Source organism: Capra hircus, chromosome 6 (assembly GCF_001704415.2).
Source record: "Capra hircus breed San Clemente chromosome 6, ASM170441v1, whole genome shotgun sequence".
NCBI classification, from domain to species: domain Eukaryota; kingdom Metazoa; phylum Chordata; class Mammalia; order Artiodactyla; family Bovidae; genus Capra; species Capra hircus.
In genome coordinates, this window is record NC_030813.1 from 24,462,869 (window position 1) to 24,490,452 (window position 27,584).

The 27,584-nt window shown below is 37.4% G+C and overlaps 1 protein-coding gene across 1 annotated transcript in view; it reads left to right on the forward strand.

Annotated features, from left to right (window-relative positions):
* The window catches only part of EMCN (endomucin), a 127,463-nt gene continuing 100,088 nt past the window's right edge, over positions 210-27,584 (forward strand). Inside the window, exon 1 of the mRNA XM_005681371.3 lies at positions 210-463. Coding sequence (XP_005681428.2) covers positions 394-463 — 70 coding nt within the window. The 5' untranslated portion in view covers positions 210-393. The remainder of the gene's footprint in view (positions 464-27,584) is intronic.

Here is a 27,584-nt window from a genome sequence, read left to right on the forward strand (position 1 = left end):
CTCCAAAACACACTTTCAAAACAAAAGTTAGAAAGCCTGTATGATCCATTCTCAAGAAAGATCTCCTTCTGTTCAAAACCCGTCCTGACCTTTTTGTTGAAGAAGAACAAAATAATGTAGTAACAAAAACACAAGTGGCTGCCAAAGGAAGGGGAAAAAAAAAAGAGTTCCTGTAAGGGGCTGAAACAATAAATCTCCTCTCTGTTGAACTCCCAAAGGGAGTGTGTGCATTTCCTCCCGTTCTTTATCAGAGCCTCCGAAATAAGTAGGAATGGGCAGTAGCTGTTCACATCCAGCACACCTTTTCCATTTGCTAAGGCACTGCCAGGCTGGGAGGGTGTTGTCCCTGCCTGACTCTGGAGAGAGGAGCCGCTGTGACCATCCTCGGGCACTATGAAGCTGCTTCAAGGCACCATCTTTTGTCTTCTTCTGTCCAGTATTTCTAGCGCTGAGCAAGACCCAGGTACCGTTTTCTCTTGTTTTTCTGATGGTGTGGATTAGAAACCACCTGTCAGATGCTTTGAGCCTCAGTTTACCTTAAGGGAGTTTGCCCTGAAATGCATATGCAGCAGTGCATTTGCTGAGCTGAGCGTGTGCGTGTGGCTGGAGAGTGCACGGAAAAGGCACCACCGAGAGGATGCTTGTTTTCACTGAAGGAAAACGTTTGCTGCGGCAGCAGCCTTCCAGTGTGTTCCATGGCATCCTAAAGGTGCTGGGAATGTACAGTAGCCTTTTTGGAAAGTCACAATCTGAGAATCATATGCTGGTTAAAAATGGATTTCTGAAAAATGTTCTCTTTTCAGATGTAAGTCTACATGTAAGACGGTTGTCATGTATGGTGAAAGGCTGTAATAATCAGAAATGTTGTGTTGCAGTTGCTGGCCAATTATTTGTCCCAACTATTTTCTGGCTCTGATAAAATGACAGGTTGGATAAAGCCCCCTGGGGAAGTGAATCTTAATATCTTGAGAGGGGAGGGTGAGAAAGGAGGAGAGTCACTTGATTAAAGTGTATAGCACATATCTACACATGCATGTACAATATTTTGCATAACATTGCAGGAAATTTATAGACATAAAAATCCTACTGATTGACTGCAGGTTCTGAGACTTAAAGAATATATATATGCACCTATATAAGCCCTGACTATATTAATAACCAGTTGCAAGAAATGATTACATTTGACTTTTAACCTTTCTGGAGAGATTTACTGTAAGTAATTAAATTTAATCAATATTTATTAGGCTCCCACCATGTACTCGGCAGTACAAGGTATGCCAAAATGAGTAAGACATTGTCCTTGCCCGCAGTGGTAAATACACCACTGGGAGAAATAAACATGTAATTCTAACACAAGACAGATTTAATAAGTGCAAAAACCAAAATACAAAATGTTATCATAAAAGAACACAGTTGGGACGCATTAATTCTGACTCTGAGGAGCCCTGGAAAAAAAAAAAACCCTCAATTCTAATTTTATTTTCCCATGCCCTCCTCTAGGAGATCTTCCTAACCCAGGGATTGAACACAGGTCTCCCACATTGCAGGTGGATTCTTTACCATCTCAGCTACCAGCACAGCCCCTAATTTTATTTTTCATGTGCTTTTTTCAAAATTTCACTGATTACAAAATTCCAATTTGCAGTAATCATGTAAGAAAAAATAAACACACTCCTTCTTGAACAATATTTATCTTTAATTTCTCAAAATATGTGTATACATTTAGGACAAATATCCAAACACTACAAAATCATATACAATTGATTACAGCCCATCTGGGAGCTTCCAGATTTAAGTTGCAGTGGGTATCAAGACCAAAATTTAGCTTAGATGATTTACAAAGTTCTGATTTTTTCTGAACAAAAATTATTCATGAGGTGACACAGGAATCAATGCACTAGCTTATAAATAACCCTGCAGTTTGCATGGGAGAGATTGATCAGAATCGGTGCTATGAGAAACACTGCTCATAAACACGTGTCAGGTCAATGTAAATTCTGAACGTCTGAGTTCAGCTTCTTGCCGTCCTAGGTCTGCAAGCATCAATAAGTACACTACGTCCCTTGCATTGTTAAACTCTGAATGGATTACATGTATTTCTGAAAGCAAATTGGAATAGAATCCATAGAAGCAGGCTGCAAAACCTGACTGTAAGGAGGATGGAAATGTGAAGGATAACCCAGAGATGACCTGGCAGTTTTTTTTTTTTTTTTTTCTGGTATGGTCATGTTAAGAAAATACCAAGGTCTGTTAGCTCACTGGCAATGATACCAACCTCTCTGCTAGTAGTATCTTCTTTCTAAGGAACTTTTAACCCAACTAAAATAATTTCTCATTTGAGCAGAGACAACAGTTACATAATGACTATCTGCTTCAGCCTCTGTCAATGAGCCTTTGTTAATTTAAGGCAAGTGTCTGTAAAATCTACCCCATTTATTCTAGAAAAAGAAGCACTAGCTCCAGAGAGCATAAATTGACCAGCTGAGTGAAGTCCAGAAGGGATTGGAAGAGATTTTCCCATCCACTTATACGATTTTGCTGCACCTGGTTCTGCCTGTTTTATGTTTTCTTTCCCAGATATGGTACAGGAAATGAAGCATTTCCTAAGCTGATTTATTAAGTTCTTTTCCTAATCCCCTGTACCGGAAACACATTGATTTCAAAGCTTTATATGTTCCCCAAGCTTAGAATACTTAACATATTTCATCAGCAGAGTTGATTATAGGGGTACAGAGGGAGGCATTTCATCTGCCTTAAATTCACAAGTTGTCAAGAAGGTCCTTTTTTTTTTTTTTTTGCATGGTAATTTTTTTTTTTGCATGGTAATTTATTCCATTCCAAATAATGATCTTTCAGAGAAATTGACTACTTTTCTTTTTCTTTCTGATTTTTTTGTCAGTCTCAGATTTAAATAAATACAATATAGTCTTTTGTACTCTTCTGCATGGCAGTGAGTGACTTTTTCTGTTACTTCGTTGGTGGTATAATATTTTACAATCTCTAATTTGGAGAGCTGTTCTATTGAAATATGTATGGGAGCTTCCTGAAAAAGAACTGTCATTCTTTCTCAAGGTTTTCTAAATTGTATTTAAAACTGAACAGACCCCTACAGTGGCTTTTAAGCTCCTCTGGCTTTTAAGTCTAGATTGATGAGTTTTTGACTGTCAGGAATGAGAAAAATTAAGTGAAGAAGGATTCCAAGAAAAAGGAGGCCCTGGAAGTAATTTATTTTTCAAGTGTCATTTGCCTCTTTGAACTTTGTATTAACTTAGGAAATATTAAAATGTTTAAGGCTTTTGCAAGCAGAGTGAACATCACATTATTGGTGTCTGAAGATGAATTTAACTGCTTGTTGAAATTTATTTGTTAGGGGTTGAACATTCTATTTCACGGGGAAAAAACAGATTGAATACACTAAAAGACAGATACTATGCTAGATGCTGGGGTTTATAGAGATCAATAAGACTCAGTTATTGCCCTAGAAGTGGGGAAGAGGAGGATGAGTCAAATAGTTGGCTCATCCTCCAACCCTAACTCTAACCCCAATTTATAAGTTTGATTATATCAGAAGTCTTAAGTTGTAAATAATGTTTATGGAGAATTTACAACTAGCTTAGTTTGGAGTGTAGGAATATCAACAAAGCCTTCACATAAAAATGGAAATTATGATAAACTTTGAAACTTGAAAAACTGGAGATCCTGGATGGATGAAATTTCTTGAGTCGGAACTTTAAAGCACTATGTTCTAGTCTAGAAATATTAGGAGGTGACAGGTTGAACAGAGGTTATGTGTTGGAAATATAGTCTCAGAATATGTTGAATGCCAAGGTTAGAAACATTGACTCAGATAGTTAACTATTTTGAAGACTCTAAATGTGTTTGAGCATGAGAATTATGTCAGCTGGATAAAGATTAGACTACTATTGTCAAGATAAAGAAGAACTAAAGAAAATGGTGCAAATGGTATTACAAATCAATAAAATAAAAAGAAGGGTCAATGAAGAGCTTTAAGGAGGTAGACAGTTTGTGATCTGACATATTATTGACTGATTATGAGAAAAAATCACTGAGATGTAAAGAGAATGTTATTTGAATAACAGAAATTGGGAAATAGATTGGCACCAGGGCTGGGAAAAGATAGGAGGAAATGGTTTAGGTGAATTTGATTTTGGACATGGTGAGTTTGAAATCCTAATGAAATACTCAAATAGAGGTGGCCAAGGATAGATTAAATTTGTCTGGTGCATAGTTGCCCGCCTGTGCCTGGAGGTGATGGTGAGAAATGAGTGTTCTTTACACTTGTTTCCCAAGAGTTTTTAGTCTTGTCCTGCCCAGTGGAAGATGAGCAACATAGAGAAGCAATTTGTTTCTCTTCTGAATGTTGATATTTATAACTGACTTGTGGCACTTATTTTCATAGTCATTTGTGTGCATATCTCCTCTACCAGACTATAAGCACCTTGAAAGTAAAGGCCATTTTTATTATAACTTGTGTAGTAAAAGTTCTAAACATAATAAGGATATGAGAAGCTGAATGAATACCCAAATGCATGACATATTATTCTTTTTTTTTCATTTTTAATGTCTTCATCTGATAATCACTTATTGTTTGCAAACTTATCTTTGTGAAAGGGCTTCCTAGTGGTTCAGATGGCAAAGAATCTGCCTGCAATGCGGGATACCTAGGTTTGATCCCTGGGTAGGGAAGATTCCCTTGGAGGAGGGCATAGCAACCCATTCCAGTATTCTTGCCTGGAGAATCCCCAGGGACAGAGGAGCTTGGCGGGCTATAGTCTATGGGGTCCCATAGTCAGACATGACTGAGCAACTAACCACACATCTTATCCTTGTGAAAAGGTTATGGACAGATATGAATCACAGAACATAACATGAAAACAAGTGGATTATTTTGATTCCTGGCTATAGAAGTGAGCACCAAATACAAGGAAAGGGGCTTCTTATCAAAGTAAGTCATTTCCAAACTGTAGCAGAGGAGATGATAGGGATAGGTAGACGACCTAGTATCAGCTAATAGTAATTTGCAGCAAATCTGGAAGGATAAGCTACTCTGACCATAATCATCGGGAGAAAGCATATCTAAATAGAACTGATTCTATTGGGTAGGCCAAAAACTTCATTTGGATTTTTCTGTAAGATGTTATAGAAAAACCCAAATGAAGTTTTTGGTCAATTGAATGTTTCATGTCTTTTTTGGATGTCAAATATTTTGTGTAATATTTTCTTAAAGTTACAGATATTTAAGGAGAAACCTTGCTTCTCACTTCTCAAAAATACAAAATGGCTTTTTTTCCTTAAAGCAAAGCTCACAAAAGAGAATTTGGAAGAAAATCAAATAAATATCATACATCATTAATTCATATGTTATTTTAGGTAACATCTGAGTTACTTCAGAGCAGATTATCATACTTATTACTTCCTCCTAGACACTTACCGATAGAACTTACCTGAGATGGATGACCTCTTGTAAAAAGAGTGAACCAGTGTGGAAACAAATTCAATGGGAAAAGTATTCAGTTTCCTAGCCATTTATTTTGCATTTTTTCTTTACTCCACTTTTTTTTTTTTTAATCAATGATCTCTGTCTAAAAATAGAAGTGGTCATTCTAGAATTTTTATTTCCAAGAGATTCATAAAGTTGTCAGCAAATTGTCTGGCAGTTTTATCTTGCTGATCATAATTATTTGTATACTGAGGGAAAAAAAAGATAAACATTTGAAGGTTTCAGAGAGCTTCTAATTTACTGGATAATTGCCCATCCTTTCCTTTTCATTGATGAAGTTGGAGTTCAAGCTTCAGGGAAATACTTTAACTTGCAAATAATTGTCTAATCCAAGTTCTTTATATTCTTTTTGTCTTGGTCATTACTTTCCAACTTCCTTTTCACCTTTGAGAACAATTTGAGATATGCTTTTCTAAACACTGAATGTCGAAGCAGGAATTTACTCTAAGCGACATTCCATTCAATTCCTGTGTAATGAGTGTCTCCTTTCCTGTTGCTGAATTCCTGTGGGTCACTATAGCTCTATCAGGCTAGGATAATAATGCCTGTTGAGTGTTTAAAGAAGTTCTTTTAGTTGACAAATAAGATCTTTTTGCTACTGTTGCACACATATCAGCAGTAGCATGGGAAACATTAGTGATGTCAGTTACATTTAGAGAGGCCACTATATGATTCCACAATTTCAGCAACCATAAAAAAGGAGTTTTCTAAACATCAATAGAGATTTTGTGTCTTGTGGCATGACATATCAGTAGGGATAATCATAACCAGTCTCTAAATAGAAGCAGCCACCTACATCCTCTCGGGATGTGTTTAGTCTAACCATTGCTATGGCAACCTGTCAGGTGTAGCCTGACAGTATCTTGTCTCACATGAATGAGTATCTCTTGCTTTCCTGTCTGCTGTTGTTCTGATCCTAAGGCATGCTTCACTTACAGAACCCTGCCTGGCAGGGTTGTGTATCTAAGCTAGATGTATAAAAGAGCCTTAGCACTCTAGCCTTTGCCAAAAAGAAGAATGGGACCAGTGAATGCTTTTCTTTCCTATGGCTGCTCCAGTTTCACTATTTTAGTTCTCTGCTCCTTTTCCTGAGATTACTTTCCTCTACTAATTGTACACAAACCCTTGTTTGGCTCTGCTTTTTGAGAAAGCCAGGATTTATAATTTTTTGATGGGAACATTTTGGCTTGGATGATAATGCATATAAATTATACTAGAATTTCTCTGATACTCTAGTTGATATTCACTACCTTTCGTCCTCTTCACTTCAAGAAAAAAAAAATCTGAAAAGCTTTTGTTGAGTAAGTTAAACAGTATTCCAAGCAGGTCCTTTTCTAAGGCAATCATCTGTCTGTATAGAGTCAGTAATGAATTATATTGTAAGGTCGATAGTCAAAATGTCAATGACATTGATTTTACTCATAATGTTCTGCTCTTCTGAAATGTGGCTACCCACTCCAGTATTCTTGCCTGGAGAATTCCATGGACAGAGGAGCCTGGAGTCTGTGGGGTCACAAAGAGTTGGACACAACTGAGTGACTAACAATTTCACTTTCATCCGAAATGTAAAGTGATTTTTATTCTGTTTAATCAGTCATATTCTGGCCCCAACCTAAATTAGTTGTGTCAAAACCCGGAGAATGGTGATCACAACTGGGTCTGGTCTAAGTTAACCCAGATAAATATTGTCACAACATCTACTGACATCTACTGTTTGTGGTGGCTGGCACTTTATATGCCTTCTATCACATTTCAAGGCCTATTTTATCATTTCCATTTTACTGATTATAACACTGAGGCTTGGAGAGAGTTAAAGTTATGATAGAGTGATAGTGCTTAAAATCAGAGAACATTGTTCTTCAAAATTTCCCTTCTAGCTTGCTGTCCTCCAGTGTAGTGGAACTGCAATAAGTTGAGTTTTTCTAACTGAAATGATTAAGGGTAGAGACTCACTACTTGAGTAATTTAGAAGCACTGCTGCCTCTCAAAGAACCTTCAGGACCTGTAAACATTAAACTAAGACTGCAATGCAATGAATGAGTTTCTACTTAGTGATAATTAGCCTCTGAATATCCTGAATTCAATTAATTTTTAATGCTTGAGTTGAAAGAAATTTTAGGCATTTCCCTACCTACCCACTATTGTGTTGGTTGAAAAAAAATGTTCTTTGTTCTAATATAAATGTCAGTGAAGCTAATATAGGACTTAAAAGAGAAAGACAGAAGTGAAAAGGAAATAACTATTGGTAATTAATTACCTAGTGTCACATTTATAATTCTTCTGGAGCCAGACAGTCTGGATTCAAATTCCAGCTCTGCCACTTTCTGTGTGAACTTGGGCAAGTTACTTAACCTTCCACTTTTTCAGCTATAAAACATGGATGAATACAGTCTTACCTCATGCGGACATTAGAAAGATCATGGGAGGTAATATACATAAACACCAAGAATAGTATTCCAGAGTATAGTGACTCTATGTTTTGCTGAACTTGAGAACTCGGAATCCTACAGTTTATAATATCCCATTCCTTAGATAAACTACTTCATTGCCAAGTTGATTTCAATCTAGGATCAGCAAATATTTAAATAATTACAATGTGGATTCTCACAAAGAGAAAAATCAGCACATAAAACATTTTCACAATGGAACTGATGTTGGATTGGAATATGATTGCCAGTTATGTTCTTAACCACATTATACACAGGCACAATTTGACATATACAAACTGGTGTATTATCTAGTATCCCTTTAAGGTTTGTAAGTTATTTAACTCCGTGTATAAACTAATTACTCAAATTAATAAGCAAAATTGTATATGTATTTAATAAAAATTCTAACTTTTCACACTGAGATTGTCAACTTTCTCAAATATGATTACCTGTCCTAAAGTATTGAGCATTGCTTACTCTGAGAGGTGGGATATGTTAGTGGAAGGAACTTTGGTCTTAATGTGAAAACCAACTTTGGATCCAGCTTCTTAGTATGCTAAAGTCGGCCAAGATCCTATATGCTTGTTATCCTGTTTCTATATCTAAAAATGAGAAAAACAATCATTCTGACAGAATACTTGTGTTAAATGCTAAGTGGAAAACCTATTTTAGATGCTCTGTAGGTCATAACTCACTATTAAAATTTAGTTATTAATATGCCACCTAATATTTAACTCATGGAATCAACAGATGAAGAACACATTTCATTAATTTGAGAATTCTTTCTAACTGGCTAGGCCTTTAACTGCCAACCCATTATGACTGTTTGAATCATGTATCTTTAAATATGTTTATGGCTGCTACACATTTGAATTACCATGTGTTGAAATCATACCCGAGTTATAAACTCACACACACAAAACACAGGAAATCATTTGTATCACACATTGAACTTATTTTTAACTGAAGTGGAAAAAGAAATGATTTTATGTACATATGTTTGTGTGTTTGTATATGTGTGGTTTGAACCTTGAAGTCAGCCCTCCAGGGAATTTAGAAAGTGTCAGGACATAGATACTGAACTCTCAGACACTTACCCTGGGGAGCTGAGGCCACTCCTGCACTTGTCAGCTCAAGGCTATTGTGACTATCCCTCTATTCCACAATGAGACATCCCCTATTTATCCCCCCTTCCAAACATTCAGTGGGTTTTTTTCCTTTAATTTTCTTGTAATTAATTTATTTTTTACTGAAGGATAATTGCTTTACAGAATTTTGCTGTTTTCTATCAAACCACAACATCAATCAGCCATAGGTATATGCATGTCACCTACCTTTTGAACCTCCCTCCCATCTCCCTTTCCATTCTACCCCTCTGGTTGATACAGAGCCCCTATTTGAGTTTCTGAGATATACAGCAAATTCCCGTTGGCTATCTATTTTACGTATGGTGGTGTAAGTTTCCATGTTACACTTTCCATACATCTCATCCTCTCCTCCCCTCTCCCCATGTCCATAAGTCTGTTCTCTATGTCAGTTTCTCCATTGTTTCCCTGTAAATAAATTTATCAGTACCATTTTTCTAGATTCTGTATATATGCATTGGAATACAATTTTTATCTTTCTCTTTCTGACTTATTTCACTCTGTATAATAGGTTCTAGGTTCATCCACCTCATTAGAACTGATTCAAATGTTTTCCTTTTTATGGCTGAGTAATATTCCATTGTGAATAGGTACCACATGTCTTTATCCATTCATCTGTTGATGGACATCTATGTTGCTTCCATGTTCTAGCTATTGCAAATAGTGCTGTAATGAACAATGGGATATGTGTCCTTTTCAATTTTGGTTTCCTCAGGGTATATGCCTAGGAGTGGGATTGCTGGGTCATATGGTGGATTTATTCCTAGATTTTTAAGGGATCTCCATTCTGTCTTCCATAGTGGCTGTATCAATTTACATTCCCACCAACAGTGCAAAAGTGTTCTCTTTTCTCCACACCCTCTCCAGTATTTACTGTTTGTAGACTTTTTGATAATGGCCATTCTGACTGGTATGAGATGATATCTCATTGTAGTTTTGATTTGCATTTCTCTAATAATGAGCACTGTTGAGCATCTTTTCATGTCTTTGTTAACCATCTGTATGTCTTATTTGGAGAAATGTCTGTTTAGGTGTTTTCCCCACTTTTTGATTGGGTTGTTCGTTTTTCTGGTATTGAGTTGTATGAGCTGCTTGTATATTTTGGAAATTAATCTTTTGTCAGTTGTTTCATTTGCTATTATTTTCTCCTATTCTGGGTGTTGTCTTTTCATCTTGCTTATAGTTTTCTTTGCTGTGCAAAAGCTTTTAAGTTTAATCAGGTCCCACTTGTTTACTTTTGTTTTTATTCCCATAACTCAAAAACTAGGAGATGGATCACAGAGAATCATGCTTTGTTTTATGTCATCAAGTGTTCTGCCTCTGTTTTCCTCTAAGAGTTTTATAGTTTCTGGTCTTACATTTAGATCTTTAATCCTAAATTTTGAGTTAGTTTTTGTGTATGGTGTTAGGAAGTGTTCTAATTTCATTCTTTTACATATGGCTGTCCAGTTTTCCCAGCACCATTTTTTGAAGAGGCTGTCTTTGCCCCATTGCATATTGTTGCCACCTTTGTCAAAAATAAGGTACCCATAGATACATGGGTTTATTTCTGGACTTTCTATCTTGTTCCATTTGTTTATATTTCTGCCTTTGTGCCAGTACCATACTGTCTTGATGACTGTAGCTTTGTAGTATAATCTAAAGTCAGGAAGGTTGATTCCTCCAGCTCCATTCTTCTTTCTCAAGACTGCTTTGTCTATTTGGGATCTTTTATGTTTCCATATGAATTGTAAATTTTTTTGTTATAGTTCTGTGAAACATGCCGTTGGTAATTTGATAGGGATCACATTGAATCTGTAGATTGCATTTGGTAGTATAGTCATTTTCACAATATTGATTCTTTCTATCCAGGAACATAGAATATATATCTCCCTATCTGTTTATGTCATCTTTGATTTCTTTCATTGGGGTCTGATAATTTTCTGTGTACAGTTCTTTTGTTTCCTTAGGTAAGTTTCTTCCTAGATATTTAATCTTTGTTGCAATGTTGAATGAGATTTATTCCTTAATTTCTCTTTTTGATTTTTCATTGTTAGTGTTTAGAAATGCAAGTGATTTATTTATATTGATTTTGTATCCTGAAATTTTGCTTAATTCACTGATTAGCTCTAGTAATTGTCTGATAGTATCTTTAGGGTTTCCTATGTACTCTATCATGTCATCTGCAAACAGTAAGAGCTTTACTTCTACTTTTCCAACCTGGATTCATTTTATTTCTTTTTCATCTCTTATTGCTGTAGCTAGGACTTCCAGAGCTATGTTGAATAATAGTGGTGAAAGTGGGCACCATTGACTTGTTCCTGATCTTAGGGGGAATACTTTCAGTTTTTCACCATTGAGAATAATGTTTTCTGTAGGCTTATCATATATGGCCCTTAGTATGTTGAGGTAGGTTCCTTCTATGCCCATTTTTTTGAAGAGTTTTAATCATAAATGGGTGCTGAACTTTGTCAAAGGCTTTTTCTGCATCTATTATCATATGGTTTTTATCTTTCAATTTGTTAATATGGTATAGCATATTGTTTGATTTGTGTATATTGAAGAATCCTTGCATCCCTGGAATAAACTCAAATTGATCATGGTGTATGAGCTTTTTGATGTGTTGCTGAATTGTGTTTGCTAAATGTTTGTTGAGGATTTTTACATCTTCATTCATCATTGATATTGGCCTGTAGTTTTCTTTCTTTCCGTCTTTCTTTCTTTCTTTTTTTTTTTTTTTTTTTGGTGTCTTTGTCTGCTTTTGATATCAGGGTAATGGTGGCCTCTTAGAATGAATTTGGAAGTGTTCATTCCTCTGCAATTTTTAAAAAGAGTTTTAGGAGGATAGGCATTAGCACTTCTCTAAATGTTTGATAGAATTCTCCTGTGAAGCCATCTGATCCTGGGCTTTTGTTTTTTGGGAGTTTTTTTTTTTTTTTTTTTTTTTTTTAATCGTAGCTTCAATTTCAGCGCTTGTAAATGGGTTGTCCATAATTTCTATTTCTTCCTGGTTTAGTCTTGGAAATTTGAACTTTTCTAAGAATCTGTCCATTTCTTCCAGGTTATCTATTTTATTGCCATATAGTTGTTCATAACAGTCTCTTATAATCCTTTGTATTTCTGTATTGTCTGTTGTAACCTCCCCTTTTTCATTTCTAATTTTGTTGACTTGATTCTTCTCTCTTTTTTTCCTTGATGAGCCTGGCTAAAGGCTTGTCAATTTTGTTTATCTTCTTAAAGAACCAGCATTTAGTTTTATTAATCTACTATGCTTATTTTCTTTTTCATTTATTTCTGCTCAGATCTTTATGATTTCTTTCCTTCTACTATTTTTTTTCTTATTTTTCCAGTTGTTTTAGATGTAAATTTAGGTTGTCTATTCAGTATTTTTCTTGTTTCTTGAGGTAGGATTGTATTGCTCTTAGAACTACTTTTGCTGGGTTGTCATGTTTCCATTGTTATTCGTTTCTAGAAACTTTTTGATTTCCTTTTTGATTTTTTCAGTGACCTGTTGGTTATTTAGGAATGTGTTATTTAATCTCCATGTGTTCTCTTGTAATTGTTATCTAGTCTCATAGCACTGTGGTCAGAGAAGATGCTTGATATGATTTCAATTTTCTTAAATTTACTGAGTTTTGATTTGTGACCCAAGATGTAGTCTATTCTGGAGAGCGTTCCATGTGCATTTGAGAAGAAGGTGTATTCTTCTGCATTTAGATGGAATGTCCTGAAGATATCAATGAGATCCATCTCATCTAAGTATCATTTAACACTTGTGTTTAGTTATTAATTTTCTGTTTTGGTGATCTGTCCATTGGTGTGAGTGGGGTGTTAAAGTCTCCTACAATTATTACCTTACTGTCAATTTCTCCTTTTATGTCTGTTTGTGTTTGTCTTATGTATCGAGGGTTTTCTATGTTGGATGCATAGATGTTTACAATTGCTATGTCTTCCTCTTGAATTCATTCCTTGATCCTTATGTAGTGTCCTTCCTTATCTCTTGTAATATTCTTTATTTTAAGGTCTATTTTGTCTGATATGAAGATTGCTACTCCAGCTTTCTTTTGCTTTCCATTTGCATGGAATATATTTTCCATCCTCTCACTTTCGGTCTAAATGTGTCTTTAGGTCTGAAGTGGGTTTCTTGTAGACAGCATATATATTGGTCTTGTTTTTGTATCCATTTAGCCAGTCTGTGTCTTTTGATTGGAGCATTTAATCTGTTTACATTTTCTTAATTGTTTAGGGTTGATTTTATAGATCTTTTCCTTTTCTTGTATTTCTTGACTATGTAAGTCCCTTTAACGTTTGTTGTAAAGCTGGTTTGGTGGTACTGAATTGTCTTAGCTTTTTCTTGTCTGAAAAGCTTTTTATTTCTCCATCAATTTTGAATGAGATCCTTGCTGGATATAGTAATCTTGGCTGTAGATTTTTCCCTTTCAGTACTTTAAATATATCTTGCCACTTCATTCTGGCCTGCAGAGTTTCTGCTGAAAGATCAGCTGTTAAGTGCATGGGGTTTGCCTTGTATGTTACTTGTTGCTTCTCCCTTGCTGCTTTTAATAATCTTTCTTTGTGTTTAGTCTTTGTTAGTTTGATTAGTATGTGTCTTGGGGTGTTTCTCCTTGGGTTTATCCTGTATGGGACTCTTCGTGCCTCTTGGACTTGACTGACTATTTCCTTTTCCATGTTAGGGATATTTTCAACTATAATCTCTTCAAAAGTTTTCTCAGACCCTTTCTTCTCTTCTGTTTCTGGGACCCCTATAATTCGAATGTTGGCATGTTTGATATACTCCCAGAGGTCTCTGAGACTATCCTAAGTTCTTTTCATTCTTTCTACTTTATTCTGCTCTTCAGAAGTTATTTCCACCATTTTATCTTCCAGCTCACTGATTTGTTCTTCTGCTTCAGATATTCTTCTATTGATTCCTTCTAGAGTATTTTTGATTTCAGTGATTATGTTGTTTTTCTCTGTATGTTTATTCTTTAATTCTTCTAGATGTTTGTTAATTGATTCTTGCATTTTCTCCATTTTTCTCTCAAGGTTTTTGATCATCTTTACTATCATTATTCTGAATTATTTTTCAGATAGTCTGCCTATTTCCTCTTCATTCATTTGGAATTCTGTCTTTCTAGTTTGTTCCTTCATTTGTGTACTATTTCTCAGTCTTTTCATTATTTGTTTTTTAACTTAATGTTTTTGAGGTCTCATTTTCCCAGGCTTCAGTGAAAGTTGAATTCTTTCCTTGAAGAAGGTTGAATTCTATCTTCCTTTTGGTTTCTACTCTCCTAAGGTTAGCACAGTGGTTTGTGTAAGCTTTTTATAGGTGAGACATGTGTTGTTTTTGTTTGTTTGTTTGTTTTTCCTCTGATGGGCAAGGCTGAGTTGTAATCCTGTCTGCTGAAGACTGGGTTTGTATTTTTGTTTTGTGTGTTGTCTAGGTGAGGCATCCTGCACAGGATGCTACTGGTGGTTGGATGATGCCAGGTTTTGTATTCAAGTGGTTTCCTTTGTGGGAGTTCTCACTAATTGATACTCCCTAGGGTTAGTTCTCTGGTAGTCTTGGATCTTGGAATCAGTGCTTCTACTCCAAAGGCTAAACTAATGCTCAGAATTCTCCAAGCCAGCCTTCAGCAATACATGAAACGTGAACTCCCTGATGTTCAAGCTGGTTTTAGAAAAGGCAGAGGAACCAGAGATCAAATTTCTAACATCCACTGGATTATGGAAAAAGCAAGAGAGTTCCAGAAAAACATCTATTTCTGCTTTATTGACTATGCCAAAGCCTTTGACTGTGTGGATCACAATAAACTGTGGAAAATTCTGAAAGAGATGGGGATACCAGACCACCTAACCTGCCTCTTGAGAAATCTGTATGCAGGTCAGGAAGCAACAGTTAGAACTGGACATGGAACAACAGATTGGTTCCAAATAGGAAAAGGAGTACGTCAAGGCTGTATATTGTCACCCTGCTTATTTAACTTCTATGCAGAGTTCATCATGAGAAACGCTGGACTGGAAGAAACACAAGCTGGAATCAAGATTGCCGGGAGAAATATCAATAACCTCAGATATTCAGATGACACCACCCTTATGGCAGAAAGTAAAGAAGAGCTAAAAAGCCTCTTGATGAAAGTGAAAGAGGAGAGCGAAAAAGTTGGCTTAAAGCTCAACATTCAGAAAACGAAGATCATGGCATCCAGTCCTATCACTTCATGGGAAATAGATGGGGAAACAGTGGAAACGGTGTCAGACTTTATTTTGGGGGGTTCCAAAATCGCTGCAGATGGTGATTGCAGCCATGAAATTAAAAGACACTTACTCCTTGGAAGAAAAGTTATGACCTACCTAGATAGCATATTCAAAAGCAGAGACATTACTTTGCCGACTAAGGTCCGTCTAGTCAAGACTATGGTTTTTCCTGTGGTTATGTATGGATATGAAAGTTGGACTGTGAAGAAAGCTGAGCGCTGAAGAATTGATGCTTTTGAACTGTGGTGTTGGAGAAGACTCTTGAGAGTCCCTTGGACTGCAAGGAGATCCAACCAGTCCATTCTGAAGGAGATCAGCCCCGGGATTTCTTTGGAAAGAATGATGCTAAAGCTGAAACTCCAGTACTTTGGCCACCTCATGAGAAGAGTTGACTCATTGGAAAAGACTCTGATGCTGGGAGGGATTGGGGGGAGGAGGAGAAGGGGACGACAGAGGATGAGATGGCTGGATGGCGTCACGGACTCGATGGACGTGAGTCTGAATGAACTCTGGGAGATGGTGATGAACAGGGAGACCTGGCGTGCTGCGATTCATGGGGTCACAAAGAATCTGACACAACTGAGCGGCTGAACTGAACTGAACTCCAAAGGCTCAGGCTTGATCTCTGATCAGGAACAAAGATTCCACAAGTGGTTTGTAATGGTATTAAGTGAGATTAAAACAAATATCCAAAAACGAGAAGCCAAAGATGAACCCCAGACAAATGGCAATTACAAAATCAGGTAAATGTAATTAAAATAATGGAATATACACTTATACACTGATGAGCAATGTCAAAATAGTCCAACAGAAATAAAGTGCTGTAGGTAGACCAGGTAAAGAAATAAAAAATTATATTTACCAGTTAAGAACAAAACTAACTAAAGCACAAACTGGAAAAGAAAACTAAACAACATGCCAAGTGGGGAATAAAACAATGAAAACAATCTAACAAATATGTTGAGAGGAAAGAAAAGAAAGAAAGAACAGATATCCAAAGTTAGAGGTAGATAAAGAAGGTTTATATACATTAAAGATTAGCTGCAAGGGGAAAAGAACAGTAAGAAAGGAAAACAAAAGAATAAATGTAGAAAAATAGGTTAAAAAATTAAAATTATAAAGAGAAAAGAAAAAAAAAAGGGAAGAGAAAAAAAAAGGATAAAAAAGAAAACTCCACAGAACTGCAAAGCACAACATAGAGGCAGAGGTTTTAACAACAATAAAGAGTGTGACTCAATGTACACAGATAGATATACACCCATAATCAAAATCAAAACAGTCCAACAAAAATAAAGTACAATAGATTGACCCAGTGAACAAAGGAAACCAAAAATAATATCTACAAGAACAAAACTAACTAAAGCACAAACTGGAAAACAAAACTAAAGCAAGGTGCCAACTGGAGAATAAAGCAATGGAAATAAAACTAATACATACATTGAGAGGAAAGGAGAGAAAAAAAGAAAGAATAGATATGCAAAGTGAAATATAGGTCGATAAAGAAGATTTATATATGTTAAAGATTAACTGCAAGGGGAAAACAACAGTAGGAAAAGAAAACAAAGGAATAAATGTAGAAAAAATAATAGTATGCTTAAAAATTAAAATTAAAAAAAGAAAAAGAAAAAAAAAAGGAAAACTCCACAGAACTGCAAAAGTCCAACATAGAGGCAGAGGTTTATAAGAAGTGTAAAAATTGTGACTAAGCAAAAAAAAAAAAAAAGGAAGCTCAAAAGCTTAATTGGATTTCTTAGTACCAATAAAATTGACAACTACAACAGAGAGGGTGGGGAAAGGGGGACAAATCCAAAAGAATCTACAGGATAAGACAAAAAATAAAAATAATAAATGTTTTTCTTGAGTCAGTGCTGTCAGAGTCCTTTCCCTCACTGGGAGTCACAGTCCAGCTCACCTCCCTAGGATGCCCTCCAACACTGTGCTGGTCTCTGGACCTGCTGTGGGGGCAGCTCAGATTCTAATCTGGTCTGACTCCTGTGTGTTCTTGTCGCCAATGTCCGCAGCTATCAAAACTAGCACGTTTTATTTTGTGGGAGCTCTCAATGTTCTTTTATATATTCCATAGACACAGTCTGCAGCTTGTACAGCTAGTAGGAATGTTTGGGGTCTTCTTCCTTAGCCACACCGCCCCTGGCTTTCAATTGTGGTTTTATGTCCACCTCTGCATGTGGGTCAGACACTGGGGTTTGCTCCTGAGGCTGCCCTGGAGGACTTTGGTTTGCTCCTGTGAGGGCCAGGCGAGGAGGTGGTGCAGCTGCTTGGGTCGCAGGGGTTCTGGCAGCACCAGGTACTCAGGGGGATTGGAGGCTAGGGCAGTAGGAAATACAGTGCTCTAGAAGAGTATGGCAACCAGAATTGGTCAATACACTCCAGTATTCTTGCCTGGAGAGCCCCCTTTCTGACAGAGAAGCCTGGCAGGCCACAGTCTACAGGGTCACAAAGAGTTGAACATGAACGAAGTGACCCTGTGCACATATATGCAAGACTTTTTTTGTTTTTGTTTTTTTCCATGTGGCAGCTCTGCCCCAGTGAGGGTTGAGAGTAAAGATGGCACAACTGCTTGACTTGGGGGAACCCTGGCAGCGCTGAGTGTGCAGGAACACAGACTGACTCCGCCACAGGAGTTATGGCCCTATCGGTCTTTTCTCAAGCCTCTTGTAGCTGGTGATCAGAAGGCCTCTTTGACCAATCTTTCTCCATAGCTCTGCCCATTCAGGCACTTAGAAGGCTCCCTTGCATGAGGTCTTTCTCTGTTGTTCGGCACATGAGGCACATAGAGGGGCCCTCCAGGCTGGGGTCCTATTTTGTAGATCAGCGCTTCAGGCACTTTAAGGGGCACCCTGGGGGAGGGTCCTACTCTGTAGTTCAGTGCATCACGTGTTTGATGGGCCAGCCTCTCTGTTCAGCTGCCGATGCTGGCGTGTGGGGAGAGAGAGGCTATGGTGACGGCTCCACCCCTTACATGTGACTCAGCAGTATTGCCTTGCTTTCATGTCTGGTTGGCTTTCCTCCACTGGCATTTCCCACCACTGTCTCCTACCTCACAACCCCTCAATCTGTCTCTCTGCAGTCAACAGCAGCCCTCACCCTGGGATTGCTCCACAATCCCTAAACTCCAGCTCCCAGCTGCTGCGCCTTCCAGGGGACCTGCGTCCCTGTCTGTGGTATGTATGTTTGTGGCAAGGACTGTCTGATTCTCATTCCATTTAGGCTGCCACAGATCAGTTTTTTCACTCTCAGCCTTAAATGTTTCTCCTCTAACTCAGACAATTGCCCCTTTGTGGGGGTCAGACCCCTGCTTCAGTTCCCCACCCACTGAGGCCAGGTCCCATCCTATTAACACTCCTGTTTTTCCCCATAGTTCCTTTGTTCTACTGAGTTTGGCATGGTTCTATATATTCTTTTCCACTGGTCAGGTACTTCTGTCCACTCTCAGCTGGTGTTCTGCATGCACTTCTGTGTCTGAAGGTGTATACATCAGGAGATGTATCCATGGAGAGAGATGTACTCCACATCCGCCTGCTCCTCCAACATCTTTGTACCTCTGCAAATCCAGTTTTAAAAGTGAGAATCATCTTTTTAAATGCATAGAATCAACTACTTTAAAGGTTTAGTAATAGTAATTGCATTAGGGGATGAAGATAATTAAATTATATGAGTCAATAAGCTTTTCCTTATTTTTCATTTTCTAACAGCCTCATTTATTGGGTGCAAGTTTTATATCAAATTTAAAACTCTACAGATTTGCAAAATAGAAGAAAGAAAAATGAGAGTGCTATCTATTACTTTAAAACCTGTTCAGTTCTGTTCATTTCAGTTCAGTCGCTCAGTCGTATCTGGTTCTTTGCGACCCCATGAATCGCAGCACGCCAGGCCTCCCTGTGCATCACCAACTCCTGGAGTTCACTCAAACTCATGTGCATCGAGTCGGTGATGCCATCCAGCCATCTCATCCTCTGTCGTCCCCTTCTCCTCCTGCCCCCAATCCCTCCCAGCATCAGGGTCTTTTCCAATGAGTCAACTCTTCACATGAGGTGGCCACAGTATTGGAGTTTCAGCTTTAGCATCAGTCCTTCCAAAGAACACCCAGGACAGTAAAAACCTGTTAGTAGACTTTATTACAACCCAACAGAATATAGATCTCTTGGAAACAAGATAGCATCTATTGGTTATGTTTTTTTCTGAATATCTGTCTTTGGGCACATCGGTGATGCTTACTAACTTGTTATTGCTTTAATTTGAAAACCTATATTTCTTAAAAAAATCGGCAGAGTTGAAAATACCGAGGCATTCCTGGATTTGTTTTTAGTGACTGAAGGACAGTATTTTTTTGTATCCTTGGCCTGTGTTGGGGAGAAACTGTGAGTGTCATTTTGGGATACTCTCTTGGTTGGCTGAACTTGTTTGATTTGCTTTATGAAGCTGACCTGCTGTCTTTTTGTTGTATAAATAGCAGAAAGCACCTGCCTTTAGTTTATATTGTCTGTCCAAATCACAAAAGAATGGAGTGATTATCTGAATGCAAGTATTGAATCATTCCTTTTTCTTGCTCACAAGGAAAATTGATAACCTATTATTCTGGGCACTGTTCATCAGGTAATCCTGAATCATTTAGGTCAGACTTATCCTCACCCCCACTATAAAATTATAGAAACTCAAGACACACTAGTTCAGATTTCACTTTTCCATCTCTGAAGTTATCGTTCAGAATGCTGAATAAATAACTTTGTCCTAACTAATCCAGTTTAAAAGTAAAGTCATCGAATAATTCAGTTATTCCTAGGTTTTAAAATGATCACTGATCAATAAATAATCAAAAGCTCTGAGGGCACTTGACATGGGACTAACAGCTTTTTACTTGGTCAAGTAAAGACACAAAAATCCTACAATGTATATACTATTTATGAGCGTATTTCATAAGGAAAGGCTTGTTGTTGTTCCATCCCTGAGTCATGCCTCACTCTTTGAAACCCCATAGACTGAAGCATGCAAGGTTTCCTTATCCTTCACTGTCTCCCAGAATTTACTCAGATTCATGTCTATTGAACTGGTGATGCTACCTAGCCATCTCATCCTCTGCTGCCCTCTTCTTTTGCCTTTAATTTTTTAGAAAAGAAGCTTTCTTCATTAGAAAAGACCCTGATACTGGGAAATATTGAAAGCAAAAGAAAGCCTACTTTATATATGTCTGTATACTTGGAATATAATACTATTCTTATCCCTTCTTCTCATTGAACTCTGGCTGGTGTCACAGGCCAAATCTGTGCAGTCGTGAGGCGTGCACTGTCCTCTGAACCAAAACTCATTGGTTTTAGTCACCAGTGACCATGAATTCACTGCGTGACTGTGTCAAGCAATATCTCAATGCTTTCATTTCTCCATCTATAGAATGATGCAGTTTGACTAAATGATACTGAAGTTCTCTTTCAGATCTCCAATTGCATGATCCTGCTATAACATGCAATTTCTATGTTTAGCCTCAAGTTATCTTGCTTCATTTTCATTCTGTTATTGCTAGATATGTTCATTCTGGAGGAAGATGTCCAATTCTGTTCCTTAATGTTTACCTCCTTTGGGAATTTTCAGCTAGGGCTGTTAGAACAGATCTGCTTTGCATGGAGAAGAGCCAATTCTCTGCCATGAGCAATATTTCTCAGAGTGCACAACATAAAAGACATTATCCCCACCACATTTTTCTACATGGCATTTTTTGTACTTGGTTTGGATGAGGAAAGGATAGGAAAAAAAAAAGGACTGAGAGAAAGAGAGAGGGAAACTCACATCAGAAAAAGATTGAGAGTAAAAATAAGGTTAAAAGAAATTGAGAAAGCTATTGAGACTAGGAGAGAGAGCCTTTTTGAAAGAGAGCCTCTTCTCCTTGGAATGGAAAAAAGGTCAAGAATGACATGAATGAGACAGAAGTTCAAAAGGGAGGAGTTATATGTATACGTGAAAACATCTACTTCTGCTTTACTGACTACACCAAAGCCTTTAAGTGTGTTAATCACAACAAACTGCGGAAAATTATTAAAGAGATGGGAATACCAGACCACCTTACCTGCCTCCTGAGGAACCTGTATGCATGTCAAAAAGCAACAGTTAGAATTGGACATGGAAAAACGGACTGGTTCCAAACTCGGAAAGGAGTACGTCAAGGCTGTATATTGTCACCATGTTTGTTTAACTTCTATGCAGCGTACATCATGAAAAATGCTGAGCTGGATGAAACAAGCTGAAATCAAGATTTCTGGGAGAAATACCAATAACCTCAGATATGCAGATGACACCACCCTTATGGCAGAAAGCGAAGAGGAACTAAAGAGCCTCCCAATGAAAGTGAGAGAGGAGAGTGAGAAAGCTGGCTTAAAACTCAACATTCAAAAAACAGAGATCATGGCATCTGGTCCCATCACTTCATGCCAAATAGATGGGGAAACAATAGAAACAGTGACAGACTTTATCTTCTTGGGCTCCAAAATCACTGCAGATGGTGGCTGCAGCCATGAAATTAAAAGATGTTTGCTCCTTGGAAGGAAAGTTATGACCAACCTGGACAGCATATTAAAAAGCAGAGAAAGACATTACTTTGCCAACAAAGGTCCATCTAGTTAAACTATGATTTTCCCGGTAGTCATGTATGGATGTGAGAGTTGAACTATAAAGAAAGCTGAGTGCTGAAGAATTGATGCTTTTGAACTGTAGTGTTGGAGAAGACTCTTGAGAGTGTCTAGGACTGCAAGGAGATCCAACCAGTCCATCCTAAAGGAAATCAGTCCTGAATATTCATTGGAAGGACTGAAGCTGAAGCTGAAGCTCCAATACTTTGGCCACCTGATGTGAAGAGCTGACTCATTTGAAAAGACCCTGATGCTGGGAAAGATTGAAGGCAGGAGAAGTGGATGAGAGTATGAGATGGTTGGATGACATCACTGACTCAATAGACATGAATTTGAGTAAACTCTGGGAGATGATGATGGGCAGGGAAGCCTGGCATGCTGCAGTCCATGAGGTCACAGAGTCTGACACGACTGAGTGACTGAACTGAACTAATATGTATATGTATAGCTGATTCACTTAGCTGTACAGTAGAAACTAAAACAACACTGCAAAACAACTATACTCCAATAAAAATTAGTTTACAAAAAAATGAGAAGTGGGCGAAGGTTGATGGAGAGATGGGGAGACATTCTAAATACTCTTAATGATTTGGGAAGAACTTCTCCCATAGGCCCTCTAGCGACTCTTAAGACCTGAGACTTTGTAGTTCTTTCTTATCATTAAATCTCTTTCCAGGTCCTCATTCATCCATCCATTGCTTCTTTTAAATGCTGAATTTTTCAAAACATTTTCACTGATCAAATATCTCATTTAATCTTTACCATTATCCAGGGGATTGGACAAAGCTGGTATTATTTGTGCTTATTATCAGAGGAGAAAAGCCTAAGGACATGCACTTTGTGACTCAAACCTCAATGTTTATTACTCATAAGAATCACCCAAAGTATCTATTAAAATATTTTTTTCTAATGCTAACTCCCAGTGATATCCAGGCCACCCCCTTTCAGTAACACCCAGAAAAAATATGTTTCCAGTAATTAACTGCAGATAATTTTGGCACACTCATACATTGACACACACTCTGGGAAATCCTGGAGTAGATTCAAGTTTGTGACTAGTCATCTGAACTCTTTTCACTGTCGCTTACCAGCAGGATAACCAAAAGTGTTTATCTTTCAGAAAAGTGCTAGGCTGTAGTGCCTTCAGGGAAAATTTTGGTTTTAATTCAGCGTAATCTACTTTTTTTTTTTTTTTGCTTATGCTACTTTAGGATAACAGGAAATTTGACTTGGCCAAGACAAATATTAGTGGAAACATTGAGATCTCCCTAGTCACATAGACTCAAATTTCAGCTTTTTTGGATCATCTCTTTATAAGGAGATACTCTTAACTCTCAATTCATTGTAAGATCTTATTGCTTTTGATTCTACTATTCATTTCCCTTCTTTTTCATTGACACCAAAAGACTATGAGCCTCTGCTGAATAGGCTGCTGAAGAAAATTAGCCTCCTTGAATAACGGTTTGATTACAAAAACAGATACAATAATCCTATCAAAGTTTCAAGTGGGGTCAGGATGTGTTTGATAATCCATAGAGCCAGAGGAGTTTGAGATAGTACGGAGGATGAAATGACTAGCATTGGAGCATGAGGAGAAATGGAGAAGCTGTGAGGTTATGAATCTGGCCTAATTTTACAGGAAAAATTCTAGCATTAGAAAACAACAAACTGAAATCTGTAAACTGATCATTATCAGGCTGTTACTTTATAATCAGGATAGGAAGATGTCAACAGCCTCTGCTCCAGAGTTTCACAAACTAGAAACATCTAATATCCAACAAGCGGACATGTGTTGTTTGGCCACAGTGTTTTATGGCTGCAGACATGTGTGCTAAATTGCTTCAGTCATGTCTGAATCTTTGTGACATTATGAACTGTAGCCCGCCAGGCTCCTCTGTTCATGGAAAGCAAGAATACTGGAGTGGGTTGCCATTCCCTCCTTCAGGGGATCTTCCCAACCCAGGGATCGAACCTGCCTCTCATGTCTGTACATTGGCCGGAGTGTTCCCTACCACTAGCGCCACTTGGGAAGTCAGTTTTATGACTACAGGATACTGTTTAAAAATCAACAAGTTTTACAAAACAACAAAGAAAGAGAAAGTCTTATTTTCCACTCTTTTGGCAACTCTGGGTCTCACATTTCCTCACAGCAGCATTTGGCTAAACCGGAGTCACAAGTGCCTCCTTTAAGTTGGAAGATGGTCTCATTCCTACATACCTACATGTGCTTACACCCTGAGCCTCTCGTTTACTGCTCTGCCAAACTCCTGTGGGCACCAGATTAATCCCTTCACTTGTTTCCTGAACCTGTAGATTTCATCTAAGTGCTAGGTGTGCAAACTTATCACTGTGTGTATGGCTGTTCAATGAACTTCTTCTGGAACAATTTTCTACAACTAATTAGACTTGCCAATTCAGCCTCAGAATTTTAAAGACATTCCGGTCATCATTTTTAAATTTTTCAGTAAGGAATAATGCTTTTATTACTAAATGCTGTAAATAATTAACCTAATGCTAATTGCTATCCATGTTTCATAGTGTCCAGAAAGCATAAAACTTAGAAAATAATTTTAAAAATTTAGAAACCACAAATCATAGAATGTGATTAAAATGCTACTTAATTTTATTTCCCGTCCCATCTTTACAACTTATTTGATGAACATAAAATTCCTGCCCTTGATAAAAATATTGAAGGCCCATGATTTTTTGCAAGTATACGGCTGACATCAAAACCTGCTAGGCATATTATAGGAGAGGAATACTGTACCAGTTTCATTATTTTAAAAAAATATTTTAAAATCCAGTAAAATATTTAAGAGTCCTTAACTGCCCCCAATTTGGGATTATATTAACAATATGAAATTGGTTTAACACTAGGACATCAAGCAACATAATTTACCGCAATGATAGAGTGTGTAAAAAAAATATGATCATCTGAACATGTGCAGGAAAAGCACTTTTAAGAATTTAATATTCATTTTTTATTAAAAAAAACATTTAGGAAACAAGACTATACGGGATTTTCTCAATCTGATATGGTAGCTTCAAAAACTACAACAATTACTATGCGTAATGGAGAAATGTTAGCTTTCCCTTTGAGAATGAGAATGAAACAGTCTTGTCCAGCAATGCTACTTTTATGAATGTTGTACTAAATATGCTAGCTTGTGCAGTAAAATAAGAAACATAAAAATCAATAATTAGAAAAATAAAGGCAGCTATTATGTGTGTTTATATATATATACATGTATATATATACACATATATATTTGAATCACTTTGCTGTACACTTGGAACTAATTGAATTGAACTGAAAGTCACTCAGTTGTGTCTGAGTCTTTGCGACTCCTTGGAATTTTTCAGGCCAGAATACTGGAGTGGGTAGCCTTTCCCTTCTCTAGGGGATCTTCTCAACCCAGGGATAGAACCCAAGTCTTCCGCATTGCAGGCAGATTCTTTACCAGCTGAGCCATAAGGGAAACCCATTGAAATTAATACAACATTGTAAATCAATTATATTTTAATTTAAATAAATAAACAAAAGAAAGACTATCCTTTGTAAGTCATTCTTGCAAGTAAAAATGGTGATCTGTAGAAAAAACATAAAGTTCAGTTTGTAACTCAAATTACATAAGTGCTTTTCCTCGAGACACCATTTTACTTGGTATTCTGCTGAAGAGTTTTATGAATACTTCTCATTTGGTCTCAAATAACGATAAAAAGATGTGTATTTAAATAATAATTAATAACTTTTACTGTTCGTTAAAGAGATTCTTAAGTGAGAAAAGAAAAAAGAGAAAAAACATTCAGAAATATCAAGAAAAAAGCTATGGAGAGAAATGTCAGCAACCTTTTGAAGCATTTTGTGACAAGCACAACCTTGTTTTAGCAAATAAATCTCTGTTGTCATTAATCATACACTATTTGTGGGTTCTCCATTTCCCCTGAAACTCTGGAACACATCCCTTTATGAATAGGGAAGACACTGGATACTTGCAGTTCTAATTTAGCTGTTATTGATTTCCTCTAGGTCTCATTCTGTTACACTCTTAATGCTGGTTGTCATTCACCTTTACTTATTTAGGGTCAGAGCCTTCCAAGTAAGACTTGCCTTTGCTCAGGTTTGTCCTCTTGCACTGAAGTAGCTTTTTGTAAAATGTTTCTACCTGGAATTATTGGGTTGGCCAAAAAACTCATTTGTGTTTTTCCCATGATATCTTACAGAAAACCCTGAAGAAATTTTTGGCCAACCCACTATTTAGTAGTCAGAGGCATTCATCATATTTAATTTAATAGAAGAGTTGATTTGTAAATCTACCCCACTAGACTGAAGGCTGACTTGACCCACATGTCAGTGCACTTCAAGATCTCTGGTCTCCCCTGGTCCTCTTTGTGAGGCTAGACCTGCGCTTCTGAAATCTAGATCGAAGCTTCCTGTATATGCTTCTCGGTGATTCAGACAGGGTGTCATGAGATGAAACAATGTTTAATCCTCTTTAGGACTTAATTTCATTCAAATTCAACTTTGTCTTGTATCCATCTAATTCAGTGTAAGAGAAGTACTTTAAAAAATTTAACTATTTTTAAAAACTGATAAAACATTTATTATGAGCAAAGCCAAGCCATGTGCTTTGTTTTCTATAAAATCATTTCAGTGTGGTACCACATCTGACTATATAATTTAACAACAATAATGCCATATTTGCTTATTAATTAAGATTTTACAAAGTACTTTTTATATACGTTATCTCTATAAAGCCCTAAAAGGCAGGCAAAATGATAGATGTTATTTTCAATTTATAAATAGAATTTTAAATACTTAAGAGTTTTGTTGTTGTTTGTTGTTGTTGTTTAGTCACTAAGTCTTGTCTGACTCTTTGGGACCCTATGGACTGTAGCCCACCAGGCTCCTCTGTGCGTGGGATTTCCCAGGCAAGAATACTGGAGTGGGTTGCCATTTCCTTCTCCATGGGATCTTCCTGACCCAGGGATCAAACCCGTGTCTCCTGCATTGTAGGCAGATTCTTTACCCCTGCATCACTGGGGAAGCCCCTAGGCATCTTTGTACTTGAAAGTAATCCAGCAAATTTTGAGTAGTTTGGTAGCCAGCCTCCATGATGGCCTCCAATAATCCTTCCCTCTTCTATTCACGTACTTGGATGGCCCATTCTCACACTTACTGAAGATTGAATTGTGTGACTCTTGGAAGTCAGTGGCAATGTTGTGTAATTTCCAGGACAAGGAAGTAAAAGACAGATGACTTCTGCCAAGGTCTCTCAGATTGCTCTCTCAGCGAGAAGCCAGCCATCATGTTGTGTTGTGGGAACCGTTAGGCAGAAATTCCCAGTGGAGAAAACCTGACCTTCCACTGACAGCCAGCACCAAGTCGTCAGCAAGGGGAGTGAGCCACCATGTAAATGGATCTTCCAGATCCATCAAGCCTCGAGCTGATGGCAGAAACTGTGAAGACAGTAAATAACTGTTGTTTAAGAGTTGTGCTTAGGAATAATTTGTTGCACAGCAATGAATAGCTAATTCAAGTGTTATCCAATAAAATTTTTAATACATTCAAGCTTTTGACATAAATTTAATTGACATTTACATGAACAGAATGAACATC